General features: G+C 38.0%; 1 protein-coding gene across 9 annotated transcripts; it reads left to right on the top strand.

Annotated features, from left to right (window-relative positions):
• The first annotated feature begins 1,584 nt into the window (after positions 1-1,584).
• LOC138599570 (interleukin-15 receptor subunit alpha-like) lies at positions 1,585-16,855 on the top strand. Of its 9 annotated transcripts, none has more exons than XM_069671295.1 (11): positions 1,585-1,782; positions 2,314-2,520; positions 6,604-6,633; positions 6,914-6,961; positions 8,995-9,102; positions 9,851-9,961; positions 11,194-11,304; positions 12,291-12,401; positions 13,390-13,497; positions 13,712-13,802; positions 14,008-16,855. In XM_069671295.1, the coding sequence occupies exons 1-11, from the start codon at positions 1,701-1,703 to the stop codon at positions 14,081-14,083; spliced, it is 1,083 nt and encodes a 360-aa protein (XP_069527396.1). In that variant the 5' UTR covers positions 1,585-1,700; the 3' UTR covers positions 14,084-16,855. The 9 variants fall into 9 exon arrangements, with proteins under 9 accessions (XP_069527396.1, XP_069527400.1, XP_069527399.1 ...); XM_069671299.1 differs by having other exon boundaries at positions 8,992-9,102; positions 9,854-9,961; XM_069671298.1 differs by having other exon boundaries at positions 8,992-9,102; positions 11,197-11,304.
• Positions 16,856-17,157: the final 302 nt, after the last annotated feature.

Genomic DNA, 17,157 nt, shown 5'->3' with positions numbered 1-17,157 from the left:
TTAGATATTGTAATATTTCCAACACTGTCAGTGTCCATTGTCACTCTGTCGCTGCTTAAGATAAGATAAGATAAGATTTCCTTTAATAGTCCCACAACGGGAAATATAGAAAATAAGAATAATATAAACACAGGGAAATATTAAATATTAAATATAAGAATAAGAATAGTACAATATGTACAATATTTTACATTCACATTTACGCTATGGAACAGATATTAATATATATTTAGATAATATTAAGAAGTGCAAAACAAATAGAAATTGTGCAAAACTTTGTACATTAAAATGTGTAAACAAGTATCTGATTTTTCCCTTATATTTTTATTTTGTATTCATCATGACTCCATGGCGGAAGTGGTTAAGTAAACAGAAATAGCACTAAAACGTTTAACATGCTGCTAAACCATCACCTGTAAGCAGAGTGACTGTCTTAACAAAAACACGGACCAGTGGGTTTTCCCAGGAAATGTGGCCCCGCCCTTATTGGCAGCGAGTCAAGGGAGGCGTTTCTGAACTGCCGAGCGGTGCCAGGAAATGCCACGGACAGGCCACAGGTTGCCACTGCGGTGCCACTACCTGCCAATGCCACTAGGAGGATCTCGGCGCTGCTGACTTGTTCTGTTGTTGTTAACCATAGTTTTAGTTTTGATGGATGTTGTTTCCATGTCCTTGTCACCTGCTTCATGTCTGTCACGCGCAATATGTTAAGCGATGCATGTCAGCAGTTTTTTTTGTCCCCAGTAACTTGATTCCCAAATAATCTTCTGGTGTCAGATGTTTGTCTAACTCAAAGATATTCATTTAAGCTTTCTCCACCTGTACCAAGAATGGTAATAATGGTGTATAATGGTGTATAATTTGTTCTCCAAATCGTCTCCAGCAACTAGACCCTTCTTAAATATTTACCATATTCACTGGGTGTAATAAAGTACCTCATGCTCACTTTCCAGGCAAATTCCCTCCAGTATTTGGATTGTGAGATCTTAAGATTTCCATGTCAGGAGTCCTTCCAATATTCATTTCTAATTATTTTCCACATTTTTCCTTTACCTTATTATCTACAGAATTGTGCTTCTCTAATATTTTATATATGTTTGAAGCTTTAGCTTTAGCTTTATTTCTATTTTCAGCCAAGTATTGTAGCAACTCATTTGTTGGTTCATCCTCCTCTACAGCAGCATTGTCACCCTCCTCTAGATGTTTCAGGTGGTAACTTCTCACCTGTAAATACATTAAAAAAAATGTTTTTGGTCTAATTCATATTTTGAGGATATCATCTCAAATTAGTTGATTGTAATTTTTGTTTTTTAAACTTTATTTTTGAAATGGAAAAAAGCTTCCTCCTGTAATTTCCCCCTGAAACCTGGCCCTCGAAATGGTTGTGATTTCATTTTCATTTTGGGGCGGATATGTTCAGACTCATTTCTCAACTTCCAAACTGACTGGCAGTTGGTCCTCCATATTCTTATGCCTATATACCCATCCTCATTTCTCCATATCCAGTTTTCCGCTAGGTGGCGGTATGTACCTTCAAAATCATTGATGGCAATTCAGCATTAAAGAAAAGAAGAAGAAGAGAAACCGAAAGAAGAATTTTGCGCTTGGCAGCTGGGCGTTCGACATTGCGCAGCGAGGATGGTCTTCACGGGTTGTTATCTATTTGGCGAAGATGTTGTAAGAGTCTCCAGAACTGTCAGATGGATCTGCGCTCCCCTTTATTATTTCCTGTTTGCGTTGTGATGGCGTGTTTGCTCGGAGCGGCGCGCGGCTCGAATGCTGGTAAGTGTAAAATAAACTCGTTTTTACTTTTATTAATTTATTAGGATCTTGACTTTTACTATAGACGTGAGCTATGTGTATGTAAATGTGTATTTGATCCGTACCAGGGCACTGACAAATAAAAGAGAAAATAATGTAAAATTATTTCCGATTTAACTTTCACATTCATTATTAGGATTGGATGTCAGTGTCAGCAAATGTGATTTCAAACAAACACCTGAAAGTCCTGCTAACTTCGAGTTACCAGTGAGAGTTGGGTACCCTTTTGTTTTTCTAAGTTTTTCTTTTCACCAGGAAACTTGTGGAAAATGTTGGTAGAGATTAAAAAGAACGTTTCAACTATGTTTGCCTATATTCATGTGTTACTGATTAATCTAGGCATGTACTATAAAGCACACTGTAAATTAAAGCAAAGGTCAATAAACCCAAGTTTTTTTCCCCAAGTTGATCTACTAAGGTCTTAACCTACTAATAAATCATTTTTATTAGTAGGTTTTGTCTTCCAGACCAAATCAAGTTTTTGTCTTCCAGACCAAATCAATTGTCCATGCCCAGAAATCCCTCCGAGAGATCTGACTAAACCTCCACCTGGGAATTGCTTCCAAAAAGATAGCACATTTCGCTACACATGTGCTGGAGGTTATGTGAGGAAGGCTGGAACCTCAAATCTCATCAAATGCAAGGGAAGTGACACTGTTCCACAGGGCAACTGGTCAACGCCCTCCCTTGTGTGTATACGTAAGTGTTATTTGTTCTTTTATCACTCACAACACATCACTTGGAGAGCTCCAGATAAATTAAGCAGATAATGGAGCTCTCTGAGCGATGCAATATATTGCATAATACATAACGTAATGGTGCCATATAGCTTAAGACAGTGTAGGAGAAATATTTAAAGTGGTGCAAACATCTGTCTGTGAACAGAATACCATCTGAAAAAGCAGGAGAAAGTTCTAATGCCTTAAGCTTTTATTTAGTGCTTAATAGCCTTTAAATATGCATAATGCATGAGTTAATAGATTGAAATATCATCCCAGTTTTCAAAAGGTCTAGTTCAGTGATTCCCAACTGTGGAATGCGAGCTTCACATGTTGGTATGCAAGTGCCTTGATGAAAGGCTCTATAATTGCCTTACAAATGGCCCAATTAATTTTGGTAAAGTTTGGGAATCTCTCATCTAGTTTATTTAATTTCTTAATAATAAATGGAAACAAAAGCAGCGTGCAGTTAATCGCTTCGTCTGAGTCGCTGATGGTCTCGTTTGCTTTTGTAAGTCGTATAGAGTAATCAGAATTAATTTCATTGTATTGTGTTGGCCTGTGTTGCAAAAGGCTGCTAGAAGTTACTTTGAAATTTCAATGTAGCACATTTCCTTTGATGGTATTAAAGAATTAAGCCTGTAAGATTTGTATAGATGCCCTTATGTTGTGTGGTGTCTTTTAAAACAAAAAAGTTATATATAGCATTGTAACAACTGCATGATACTTAAATCTTAGCAGCATTAATGCTGTCTGGAAATGTGTGTGTGTGTGTGTGTGTGTGTGTGTGTGTGTGTGTGTGTGTAGGGAGGGGCCTTGAGGACACACTTTACAGAGAAATAACAGTGCTGTCATCCAGAAGTGTAAGCTAAGAATGCAGATTTTTGTGTGGGGGGGTCCTGCTCAAACTTGTGAAACTAGTCTGTACTAGAATTACACAGGAGTGCATGCCTGCAGGGCTGCAGCACATGTGGTGTGTAAAACAGCAAACCACTTAGCACTGGAAATGACAATAAATTACCACTTTACGGCCAGCAAGTTCTGCCAAATGCATGTATTATCAGGGCTGGCTGTCATTCAGCAAGCTCGTCGTCCAGTAATCATGGGTTTGGTGTTTCCTCAGGTTCACATTTTATCTTCTGAATCTAAAGTAGCTTTGTTGGCGAGGCCGGCATCTTGCACGGCAACTGAGATACCATGGGCTTGTTAGAATCTGTGTGTGTGTGTCGGTGTGTGAATAGGTAAATTAGAGGTCCGTTGTAAGGTCTAAGATCCTACATAGGTCTGCTGTAGGGAGAGCTGTCCGTAGGGAGAGCTTGGCCTATGACACTGGAAAGCCTAGGTGCTGTTATTTTAGCAAATAGGTTGATGTCACTTTATCGTAAGACTGCTCAATTGATTGAATTTTAATCTCAATAACAATTTTGGCTTCCAACAATTATCTAAAAAAAATAATGTCCTGGGCTATAAATCCAGCACACCCCTTCCCTTAGCAATGACCTTTTCCCCGCCCACACTCACTCGCCAGGTTTTAGTGGCACGTAGTTCAGTCTGAGCCTCAAGATGACGGAGAGAGAGCCTTTGGTCAACAAGAAAGGTCAAAGTAATTCTGTTGTTTGGAAACGCATGGTTTCAAAGAGTCTGACGAGGAGCAGCCACAAATAAGATTTGTTACACGGTGGTTTCTGCACCACAAAGGAACATGACCAATTTGTTTAATCACCTGAAATTCAATCACCGAGTTGCCTGACTTTATTTTAGTTTTCATTTATACATTATATATTTATTATTTTACTAGTTTTTCAGTTGAATAATGTGATTATGTGTCGTGATTATGGTTTTTGCTATAATCGAGCAGCCCTACTTTATCAAATCCGAATCCAAAATGGAAGCAGCTGTAATTAACCCACCCTCAGGCTAAATAACGTCAAGCACAATAAATCAAGAAAGTTGTTTTAGCTTTACTGTTGGCACCATCAGCATAAGTGAAGTAAGCACTCTCAAGGGCTTAAAGCAGGAAAGCTTCTGTTTAACAAGGCAGCTGCTCCTCTGAGATAAACATCCTCATGGGAAGGGTAGTCATTTCACACTTTCACACTACGAACGCACATGGCAGTCTGCCCTTGAGAAATATAAAAGACCCCGATAGAAAGGCAAACTGGTGTCTTTATACTGGACACAGCCCCATGCATGTGGTTTGTTCATGTGTTCATTCAATACTTATCAGCTGACTCTGCTGGATCAGTCCCTGTCCCTGGTGGAAGGGCAGTGGAAGGGATTACAAACTGTATGCGTATTGAAAAGAGTCAGTGCTCTATTACAGCATCAAAATAGCACTGATTTAATCATAAGGAGATGCACCATTATATTTACTTGTGTGTACATCAGCATTATTAATTGTTAATAATTTTTTTTCTTTCATCATTGAGCTGAGCACCTCGAGGGGGATTTTGTAAGAAGATTCAGGAAATGAGCCTTCACACAACTGCATTTTATGCGGTATTCTTTTTCAACCACATTTCCGGTGTTTATTTTCAGTAACTTAAATATAGTAGAATAAAGGGTTGTGTAATTTTTGTTAGGATGCAAAGAGGTATATAAGATGGTTGGACAATTTTGTTACCCCATTCTTTTCCCCATCTTTTCCATAGACCATAAAATTTTGCTGTAAAAACCTGAATTACTCCAAAAGCATCCCTGAAACTCATTCAGAAATCCACAAGCTTAAATGTACAAGGATAGAAGTATACTGTGTTTATGAAATTCAAATACGCAACTTAATAGCTGGGGTCTCACTTTCTGCCAAATGAGTATATTTTCTTATCTTAAGACCTGACGGAAAATATTGAGATATTTTGGAGAGGAAACGGAGGGACATTCTAGACTAGGGGCTGGACAAAATATTGATACGGCAATGACTGTGTCCCAATCCAGGGGCTGCAGCCTTCGAAGGCTGATTGGGTCACAGCGCCGCATCGAAGGCTGTCCCAATTGGAAGGCTCTTTGCGGCCCCACATATCCCAAGATTCATTGCGTGACAATTCAAACAACATTGCGGACTCTTAAACTGCCAAATACACTTTAAATGTTATAGTTTTTGGTTTCAACTCAATTGAAACGCTAGCAATGCTAATGTTTTAAAAACACAAAAGGACCCTTGAAACAATTTATCTTTGAAAAATAGGTTAATTTACTCAACGTTAGTTATGCTAGCTTTTTAGCCCGCTAGCTACCTGTTGCTAGGGGACAGGAGCAAAGTTTGGTGATGCAAGGGTAAGGACGGGAACTGCTGGTGACACAAACAGGAAACCCTCCATTGACCAGACCGTCTAATTTCAGTTCAGCCCCTGGATTGGGACACGGCTGGTATATCGTCATCCTGACTCAATACAATTATAGGCTGGAGCCAAATATTCATATTTCACTTGACAATATATGGCGCTCTAAGCAGATTTCCCTGCGATGTTGACTCTCCGTGTCAGTACTTCATGACTCCTTGCGGGGGCACTTATGACATAAATGAGGGTAACATACACAGAAATGAATTGGCCGAAGAAGAAATTAATCAAATATCATGATGTATCAGTATATGATTGTCTTGCAATATATCAATTAACACTGAATTGCTGTATTGTAATATTATCGTTATCGTGGGCCTCGTATTGTTAGTTACCCTGCGATTCCCACCTCTATTCAAAACAAACAGCAGTATATCATCAGCATACGGTGAAATGTTGTGCTTGGTGTTTTCTATAGTAGAAAGACCATGACTGCCACGCCAAATGACTGGGCTCTGGCTCGGGTCTGGGGACACTATTGTAAACTCAAAGGTACTTCTAGCACTAGCTTGGAAGCCTGTGTTACATTCTAGTTCTATTAGCATCAACTGAGAAAAAGACGAAAAGTTGTCCTGTAACTTTGTGGAGCTTTACATGTATTAGGTCTCGCCTGTTTGTACCTAATTTATGCAATGCATTAAGACTACATATACTGGTAGCTTAGTCATATTGTCAACTAACAGGTGATGAAAAAGCTGCTCATCTTCTTTTTTGTTGTGTTACAGCTGACCCAAACCGAAACGCCACAGCAACAAGTAAGTGATTTCTGTATGCATGAATGGATGAATTGTATTATTTTAACCATAATGTTAATGCCATGATAAAAATCAGTTGTCATCACAAAAGAGCATGCATGTTGCTTATCCAAGAAGTTTCCTTGTATCTGCAATATTACATGACAAAATTTCAACCCATTACTACAGACACACTGCACGTATAGCTTTTTGCATGCAGCTTTAAAACAAAAACTCCTTTACATGAGCTGAAGAAGAGTATTTTTTCACATTAATGATTATTGATGGTTTGATCTTGCAGAGGGTCACACTGATATTCCACATGACTCCATCTTTACCACGACTGTCAGTGAGTTCTGTATTTGCATGAATTTTGTAGACAGAAAAAAACATTGAAATACTAATAAACTAATTTAACTAATTTTTAAACTACTTATGATAACTGATGATGAAACTGAAACAACGTTTCAACATTTTTGGTTGTAATAGTGGCAGCAGCAGTCGGGTTAGTGGTAAGTAAAAGCAGCGAAAGTAGTAAAGTTAGTAGCAATTATAGTTGTGTCAGTAGCTTTAAATGTAGAAGTAGGGGCACCAAAACACTAAAGTAGTTTTGGTAGTAGTTTTGGTCTGTGTCGAGTTGCAACTTCCAGGGTGCAGGGCTAGCAACTTTGACTTGTCATGGCATGAAAAGCACACGTCTAACGACTAACAGTGTATGTTGATGGATCTGCTATTTTCATTGTCATGGAAACTCCAAACACCTTAATGGAATCAGTAGGGCTTTACCCGAATCAGGATTCTTTGAGTCGAATCGGATCTGGCTGATCAATACGAAGATTTGTTATGTATTTTTTTTTATATAGCAGTGTTTGGGGAGGGGGGGGGGGGGTACTCTGATTAAATATATTAGAGCCTTAGGTGAATACACAAGGAGCCTCATGACCTTCAATAAACCTTAAAAAACATCATACAAAAACTGTGATGCAGACTCGCAGCACTGAGAGGGGGAGAGCACGAGCACAGAGGGAGGGAGGGAGCGGGTGATCGTGATATACAACTGATCATGAAGCCTGATGCTCCTCAGCACTGTATGAAATTTATGAACTACACATCCGACTGGAGTCTCTGTTAACAGTGACAGACAGACATAAAGATCCATGTGATTAACACACAGATCCACGTTATTAAATGTCTGTGTCCGCCCCGCGCTGCTTTATTATAAACTATGATGAACTGGTCGCAGGTCACAGCTCCTGCTCGTGTCATTCACAGCATGGTGAGACGTACTTTATACTTTATAGTAACGGAAATACAGACAGATCGCGACGTTATTGAGCCAGCTACAGAGCCTGAAGAACACACACAGATCTGTGATCTCTCTTCAGTTAACCAACAGTGCATGTGACAGAGAAAAAAAACAACAAATAAAAGAAGGCTCGTCTTGAAGAATTTCAAGTCGACTGAGGGATCACAGACAGAGATTCGACTCGTCGACTTTCAGGGGGCAGCCCTTGAATTCAGTTATTATTAACACTATTAGATTCATCTTTGTTAGACAAGTCAAGATGTTCAACCTGAAACTGGTCTACAGTTACTGTTGGAACCAGACTCTAGTCTGCAATCATTTCATTATACTCAAAGCATACTTTACATATAATAGAGGTTAATGTTTTTTAAAGCTGTACTTATTAAAACTTTGATTAACAACTGGTTAAATTATAATTTAGAATGTAATACGGGTCGATTATAAAGACAAACCCACAGGGATAGCCCTTATTAAAACTAACGATACAAAGTGCTTTACAAAACATACAAGCCCAACAATAAAATACAAAACAATGTAGGAATAAAACAGGATGTCATACCGAATAAAAGAGGAACAACTTAAAACAATGGTTGAATAAAATAAACAATAAATAAACACTTCAAACACCATGGATAAAACATAAAAATTACAAGAAGGCCTTTAGAAAATTAAAATATATCTTCAAAAGTGATTTAAAAGAGGATACTGATGTAGCAAGTCGGAATTCGTCAGGCAGGTTGTTCCACAGAAAAGGAGCTCGTGGGAGTAGCACTGCTATCATTAGAAGTAGCAGTAGGTGTAACAGTCATGATGATCTTAACAACTAACACAGCAACATAAATCTTTGCATGCTTTTTTTTTCATTTGTTAAAAATAAAATGGATACATATTCTAACCAATTGGTTTAGCATAGTTGTGGACAATGTATTGCAGCAGTAGTTTTACAAATAGCTGTGATGGTAGAAGAAGCAGCATTGAGTAACAGAGTAGTAGTTGTAGAAATAGCACTAGCAGGAGTAGATCCAGTCATGCTCTCATCAATATTAGACGAAGTTAATGTGTTTTCTTATCAGCAGCAGTGTCCACCAGCCTACAGATGACTCAGAGTATAAGCCTCTCAGCTACAGTGACTGCAGAAACAAACAGCACAAATCCAACCACACCACGTTCAGATCATTCACAGGGTAAATATCCAACAGTCATATATATTTCTAATATATTTATTACCTTTCAATGCAAAATAGTCCTTGTCCATCAAGTAGGATTCAAAACAGCACAGAAAGTCCCACCCAGTTTTCAACATATTAAATGCAGCGCTTAGATCCATCGATACCAAGGCTGAAATGTTTTCTACTATCTGTGTTTAAGTGGATGTTGTTCAAGTTTAAAGTGCTGTAGTGTGGTCCTGACTTGAAAATGTCAGAACAATAGTTTAGGGCCAAGAAGGTGTTTAACCACTGCAAAACAGCCTCTCTAGGGTTTCAGCCCAGTTATCCCAGCAGTTAGGAATCCCATCCATTAAGTATGAATTGAAGGGTTTTGTTTCAGTCTTTGTGAAAGGGAGGAATCTGCATGGAAATGAAATTTTCATTAAAAGTTGACTGGCAGGTTAAAAGGGTTGGAAACAGTTTAATTTATATTACTTTTTTTTTTTTAATTTGCTATATTTTAATCTTTCAAAGATAATTGTTTAATTTATCTTGGTATTTTCTTCATTTCTTTTGTTTTAATAATAATTATTGACATTTTATAATCATCAAAGTTGTGGTTTACCCATACACATGTCATGTGGGAGAATTTGAACTATCCTTTTCAACTTTTACATGTGTACACACACATTTTTAGAATGCAGAAAGAATTAGGACCAAATTTGTCCTCTGAGCAGTCATGCTCTTATCAGTATTAGTCGAAGTGAATGTGTTTTCTTATCAGCAGCAGCGTCCACCAGCCTACAGATGACTCAGAGTATAAGCCCCTCAGCTTCAGTGACTGCCGAAACAAACAGCACAAATCCAACCACACCACGTTCAGATCAATCACAGGGTAAATATCCACCAATCATGCATGCTACGCTTGATTATAACTGATGTGCATCAGGTTGATGTTTTTGTTGGCAACTTACAACCAACCACATTTGGGTCTGTTTATGTCACGCTTCTAATAATAATGGTCTTGGGATTCATTATTTAGGTAATGCTAGGCAAGGCGAATTAGGTTAATTAAGGAGGGAATAAGACAGATTAAACAAAGTGCAGCTCTTGTGCTGTTCAAATATAAATATACGGTTCTAAATGTGATTCATGAAATGCAGAGGGATTCAAATTTAGGTCTGGTTCCAAAGACAACTTAGTGTTTTTGTTGTTTAACAGTAAAAAATGTTTGGCACATCTAAATATTGTTTGTTTTTTCAATTGTCAAATTGTGATACCTGGTTTTCTATAATCTGAGTTAGTGGGAAGATGTAGATGTTGAACAAAAGAGGACCCAGAATGGAGCCTTGGGGAACTCCATGTCTCATTTTTGTAGTATGCTCATATATTTATTACTTTTCAATGCAAAATAGTCCTTGTCCATCAAGAAGAACTCAAAACAGCTCAGAAAGTCCCACCCATTTTTCAATTTTGTCTGGTAATATGTGGTCAAACATATTCAGTGCAGCACTTAGATCCATCGATACCAAGGCTGAAATGTTTTCTACTATCTGTGTTTAAGTGGATGTTGTTCAAGTTAAAGTGCTGTAGTGTGGTCCTGACTTGAAAATGTCAGAACAATAGTTTAGGGCCAAGAAGGTGTTTAACCACTGCAAAACAGCCTCTCTAGGGTTTCAGCCCAGTTATCCCAGCAGTTAGGAATCCCATCCATTAAGTATGAATTGAAGGGTTTTGTTTCAGTCTTTGTGAAAGGGAGGAATCTGCATGGAAATGAAATTTTCATTAAAAGTTGACTGGCAGGTTAAAAGGGTTGGAAACAGTTTAATTTATATTACTTTTTTTTTTTTAATTTGCTATATTTTAATCTTTCAAAGATAATTGTTTAATTTATCTTGGTATTTTCTTTATTTATTTTGTTTTAATAATAATTATTGACATTTTATAATCATCAAAGTTGTGGTTTACCCATACACATGTCATGCGGGAGCATTTGAACTATCCTTTTCAACTTTTACATGTGTACACACACATTTTTAGAATGCAGAAAGAATTAGGACCAAATTTGTCCTCTGAGCAGTCATGCTCTTATCAGTATTAGTCGAAGTGAATGTGTTTTCTTATCAGCAGCAGCGTCCACCAGCCTACAGATGACTCAGAGTATAAGCCCCTCAGCTTCAGTGACTGCCGAAACAAACAGCACAAATCCAACCACACCACGTTCAGATCAATCACAGGGTAACTATCTAACAATCATGCATGCTACGCTTGATTATAACTGATGTGCATCAGGTTGATGTTTTTGTTGGCAACTTACAACCAACCACATTTGGGTCTGTTTATATCACGCTTCTAATAATAATGGTCTTGGGATTCATTATTTAGGTAATGCTAGGCAAGGCGAATTAGGTTAATTAAGGAGGGAATAAGACAGATTAAACAAAGTGCAGCTCTTGTGCTGTTCAAATATAAATATACGGTTCTAAATGTGATTCATGAAATGCAGAGGGATTCAAATTTAGGTCTGGTTCCAAAGACAACTTAGTGTTTTTGTTGTTTAACAGTAAAAAATGTTTGGCACATCTAAATATTGTTTGTTTTTTCAATTGTCAAATTGTGATACCTGGTTTTCTATAATCTGAGTTAGTGGGAAGATGTAGATGTTGAACAAAAGAGGACCCAGAATGGAGCCTTGGGGAACTCCATGTCTCATTTTTGTAGTATGTTCATATATTTATTACTTTTCAATGCAAAATAGTCCTTGTCCATCAAGAAGAACTCAAAACAGCTCAGAAAGTCCCACCCATTTTTCAATTTTGTCTGGTAATATGTGGTCAAACATATTCAATGCAGCACTTAGATTCATCTATACTGAGGCTGAAATGTTTTCTACTATCTGTGTTTAAGTGGATGTTGTTCAAGTTAAAGTGCTGTAGTGTGGTCCCACTTGAAAATGTCAGAACAATAGTTTAGGGCCAAGAAGGTGTTTAACCACTGCAAAACAGCCTCTCTAGGGTTTCAGCCCAGTTATCCCAGCAGGTAGGAATCCCATCCATTAAGTATGAATTGAAGGGTTTTGTTTCAGTCTTTGTGAAAGGGAGGAATCTGCATGGAAATGAAATTTCACACATTTTTAGAATGCAGAAATAATTAGGACCAAATTTGTCGTCTGAGCAGTCATGCTCTTATCAGTATTAGTCGAAGTGAATGTGTTTTCTTATCAGCAGCAGCGTCCACCAGCCTACAGATGACTCAGAGTATAAGCCCCTCAGCTTCAGTGACTGCCGAAACAAACAGCACAAATCCAACCACACCACGTTCAGATCAATCACAGGGTAAATATCCACCAATCATGCATGCTACGCTTGATTATAACTGATGTGCATCAGGTTGATGTTTTTGTTGGCAACTTTACAACCAACCACATTTGGGTCTGTTTATATCACGCTTCTAATAATAATGGTCTTGGGATTCAAGCAAACCTAGTCATTATTTAGGTAACGCTTGGCAAGGCGAATTCTTTTGTGTAGCACTTTTAAGGCTATTTAAAGTGCTTCACAGACATGAAGGCATGGCAAGACATAAAAGAAACACAAGACAATGTTGGAAACAGTATTAAAAGACAGTAAAAACAGAAGGTTAATTAAGGAAGAAATAAGACAGATTAAACAAAGTGCAGCTCTTGTGCTGTTCAAACATAAATATACGGTTCTAAATGTAACTCATGAAATGCAGAGGGATTCAAATTTAGGTCTGGTTCCAAAGACATCTTAGTTTTTTTGTTGTTTAACAGTAAAACATGTTTGGCACATCTAAATATTGTTTGTTTTTTCAATTGTCAAATTGTGATACCTGGTTTTCTATAATCTGAGTTAGTGGGGAGATGTAGATGTTGAACAAAAGAGGCCCCGGAATGGAGCCTTGGGGAACTCCATGTGTCATTTTTGTAGTATGCTCATGTATTTATTACCTTTCAATGCAAAATAGTCCTGGTCCATCAAGTAGGATTCACACATGTCATGTTGGAGCATTTGAACTATCCTTTTTGACTTTTACATAGTGTAAGACACACATTTTTAGAATGCAGAAATAATTAAGACCAAATGTGTCCTCTGAGCGGCTTTATATTTAATCCGCTCCATATCTTGGCATGAGCTGTGTGTGTGGTGGTTTGAACATATGTCAGTCTTTAAATCTGCAAAATGATCAAAACAGCACATAAATGGAACCAGTTGTTCCCACTCTTCATTCTAAAGTTCAAATAGCACAGCGACTTGGCTGACATTGTGAATATCATATGGTAACCATCTTTTTTTTTTTCAGAGAACATAAATTTTGTAAAGGAAACCAATACAAAGGACCAGACAACACCAACCTCAACCACCGCTGAGCCTTCAAACAACACAAGTGCCAATCATCCCGTGTCCTCCAGTAGGTTCTGCCACCATTTTTGTACCCAATTGTTCCACATGTCCTCATCAGGGGAGTTTGTAAATTATAATACTCTGGGCCTCTTTTTTGTCATACAGTGACATGCTGCTGGCCAAATGCTCAAGAGATTAATTGATCTACCCCTTATTCTCAACAAAGAATCAGGAGAATACAGGGGAACATTTTATGTTAAGTGTTTCTTCCTTATTGACAGAATTGAGCAGTGAGATAACAGCAGGGGTCAGCTGTGCTTTGCTGGCAGTCGTGTGTGCTTTGATTGGAATCAGCTTCTGGTGTTACAGGAGGTAAGCTAAAAAAAAATCATGTTAACAAAGCAGAAGGTCGAATAGAGTTTGGAGAATTGAATTTGTATAAATGGAATAATGTCACACCACAGTTTAGTTGACTTGATAAAATAACTCTAATTGAGGTTAAACAGTTAACTTTGGTGATCACTTTTGCATTGCAGCATGTTTATCTATCAACTACTATTTCCCTTTCAATATTCAGGAGATCAAAAAGCCACACCCCAGTGCCATCAAAAGAAGAACAATTACCAATGAATCCATCTGGGGCGATCCCGTAGTGTTTTATCCCTAGGAGCTGCTGCTGTCACAGAGAACAGGGACAGAGCAACACTTGTTTCGTCTTCACGCTGAGAAGGACGGGTCATTACCTGCACACAGGACTGCAGAGTTAGATTGAATGTGACATTTTTCTGAGATGATCTCTTTTAAGATCACTTTTGGACTCTTCGTTTTATTTGATAGGAAAGATGAAGACTGTGAGGAAAGGTTAAGGTTTGAGAGGGGATGACATCCAGCAGAGAGCCGAGGTTGGAATCAAACCAAGGCCCCTCGCGATAAGTACTTGGCCTCAATGGTACGCGCAACCTTCGCGACCAGATCTTAAGGCTCTTGAACTGCACAAATTGAACTTTAATTTTGCGACCAATGACCTGGTGCTACAGGACTGAGGCTTCCTCCAAATACTTCAGAAAATACTGCAAATGTGGGCATGGCGCTAAGGCATGGATACATAGAGGGAAACTGGATACCGTCAGACATGGGATCATGTTCATTCTCATGAAAACTGCCAAGTAGCCATAAAGCAAAGGAAGTTGACTAAATTACTCATATCTTCTGGATAGCTTCTGCATTGTAGGGCCATTTAAGCGCACTGGCACTTTTAATCCTGTAACCCCTGTGGCTCTGATGATGCATTATACTTAAAAAGGGTGAAATTACAGGTGCTTTTTTTTTTCAAACAAAGGTACTTTTTCGACCAAAAGTACCAGGAACTTTTAGTTCTAGAAACTTCTCTTCCAGGAACGAAATGGTTCCTGTGGCCCACTGTTGTCTGCTTTTCCACAGCAGCCTCCTGGCAAAATTATGCAAATCAGGCCAATGACGTATGGAGAAGCAATAAAAGTAACTGCACAACACCGCCAATCCTTTCTTCTCTGACTCCACCTCAAAGCACAGAGATAAACAATCTCCAAGCTTGCAGCTGCAGTCTTTTTTTTTGCAGCTGAAATAAAACGCTGCAAGTACTCGACCAATCAGAAACGATCAGCACTGCAGGCCCCGACCTGAAAGTTCCTGGACCTTAAGAAAGTATTACCTCCTGAGCCTCCTTTTCAGGGGGGAAATCAATTACCCTGGAACTAAATTTAGACCCTGATTCCCGCTATCGAAAAGCACAGAGTTCCTCAAAAGGTTCCTAGTTCCTGGGGAAAGTTCCTGCTGTCGAAAAGCACCTTAAAGTAGACAAGTTCCAGTAAGCTGACTTTACGTCAGCACCTTCCAGACTGATTTGAAAAAGTTTGTGCCGTGTTGAGCCATTTTATACCTATGAAATTCCAATGTGGTAAGATAAACATTAACACCAGTAGTGATGTGTTTCATCCCTGTACAATGTATCTCATGAAAACACCAAAACAAGGAATTAATTCCAATAAATCCGATTATATTAGCAACAAATATACCATTGAAGTATGCCAGTTGTCTGTGGCAGACTTAACAAATACATCTAACGAAGAACGTTAATACATTTGAAAGGTTAGCAGGCTAGCCAATCGGCTAGCAAAGTGACTATCAAAGAGCTAAGGCTATTGAGGGTAGTTGTAAACTTAGCTAGGCTAACTTAAAGGGGCCATATCTGTTAAATGGATATTCTCATATTTTGCATGGGTTTCACATTTTGGGTGTTTATTGTTCACAGTGAAAAAGTGTTTTTCCAGAATGAGCAGCTACAACTTTGGAGTGACCCCACATGGGATCGCACACGTGGGGGAGGGGCTATGCGGTCACACGATTGGCAGTACTAATGTTTGTCAAGGCTTGTCCTACAAAGGGTCAGCTCAACCATGTCAACAAAAGTACTGTACTTTGTCAATAATTAATGGGGTCTTGCCTTGCAGAGTTTATCTCCTGAGATTTTGAGATGTGGACGTAAAATGAAACCACCAAACCGGCTGTGATTAACAGACCAGCTCTGACAACTGAGCTGCTTCCTTACATCTAAAGCTTATATTATAACAGGGGGATGTTTTTTTTGTCTGTTGGTTCAATAAAACCACAAGCTCATAGCAACTGGTGTTAGCTAATTAGCTGTGATGAGGTCATTGGTTGCTAATGACCTTGGTGGGGAGCAGTGCTTGATCCAAATCTTAACAACTCTGGTGTCAGTTTTAATGCGTCTCAAAATACATTTATTACAAAAAATAAACTGGCTCTGGTTTAATAAAACTTAGACATAGACTGCATATTAAAAAATATACTTTTATTTTTATACACTTAATGACTGATTTAAAATTAGAGGGAAGAACTATGCTTGTCTGTGGTTAAAACAAAAATCTTGGCTGTTTGTTCATGTATGATTTAGATATTGGCTATAATGTTGAAGCAGAGGAAGTAAATCTCTGCACAAGTCCCATAAAAATCTAAATTACTTACTTTTTAAAAAAAATAAAAGCTTTCTATGTATTAATTTGTTTCCAATAATATTACATATATAACCTGGTAGCATCTCTCAAAGCTTTGCTGAATGCAGTACAGATATCATGCATGACCATTAAAGCTTTTATATCTAATGATGTTTTTTAGTAATTACTGTTTGACTTTATCACTGAAATATTAATATATATATTAATATATATATTAATATATACTCAACAGCTGGATGTTTAAATTTATTATTTCACTCTTAATTTCCATCAATGTTTTGAATGCTTCCTTATAAATGATATTTACCATTTTTGTAAGCAATGTCTTTTTCAGCAACAACCCTTGTAGCTTTATAATGTTAAGTAGGAAGACCCCTGAAGACACATTAAACACAATTGGTTTGTTTCTTATCTTGTGTGTTTTTCTTGTACTTTCTTCACCCTGCAATATCAATTTGTATGATTACCAATCCGTCTGATGAAGATATAGAGACAACGGTGAACATGTCGGGCGTGTAGCCGGCAGTTAGCCTTTTCCTTTTCTGCGTGCTGCATTGTTTACATTAGAAGAAACCGTTTTTCTTGTGATTTACTTTAATTAACGGGTCTTTTCAATATCATGATGCAGACTTGTAAAAAAGTAAGAATGAAGCTTTGTCAGGTCTGTCCTCAAGAGAAGAAAACTTTTAAAATGCTCGGTTGTTGAAAGGAGT

The sequence above is a fragment of the Semicossyphus pulcher genome, unplaced genomic scaffold (assembly GCF_022749685.1).
Source record: "Semicossyphus pulcher isolate SPU_LCO1_2020_fin unplaced genomic scaffold, fSemPul1.0.p SCAF_20, whole genome shotgun sequence".
NCBI classification, from domain to species: domain Eukaryota; kingdom Metazoa; phylum Chordata; class Actinopteri; order Labriformes; family Labridae; genus Semicossyphus; species Semicossyphus pulcher.
This window is presented reverse-complemented; position numbering and strand designations above follow the sequence as displayed.

What these genes read in the sequence shown, in the direction of transcription:
- LOC138599570 (XM_069671294.1), top strand. Translation starts at nt 1,701, where the DNA reads ATGGATCTGCGCTCCCCTTTATTATTTCCTGTTTGCGTTGTGATGGCG. An exon ending in GCCCTCCCTTGTGTGTATAC is followed by an intron (nt 2,521 to 6,603) that starts GTAAGTGTTATT and finishes GTTGTGTTACAG; the next exon opens with CTGACCCAAACCGAAACGCC. An exon ending in ACGTTCAGATCAATCACAGG is followed by an intron (nt 11,305 to 12,290) that starts GTAACTATCTAA and finishes TTTTCTTATCAG; the next exon opens with CAGCAGCGTCCACCAGCCTA.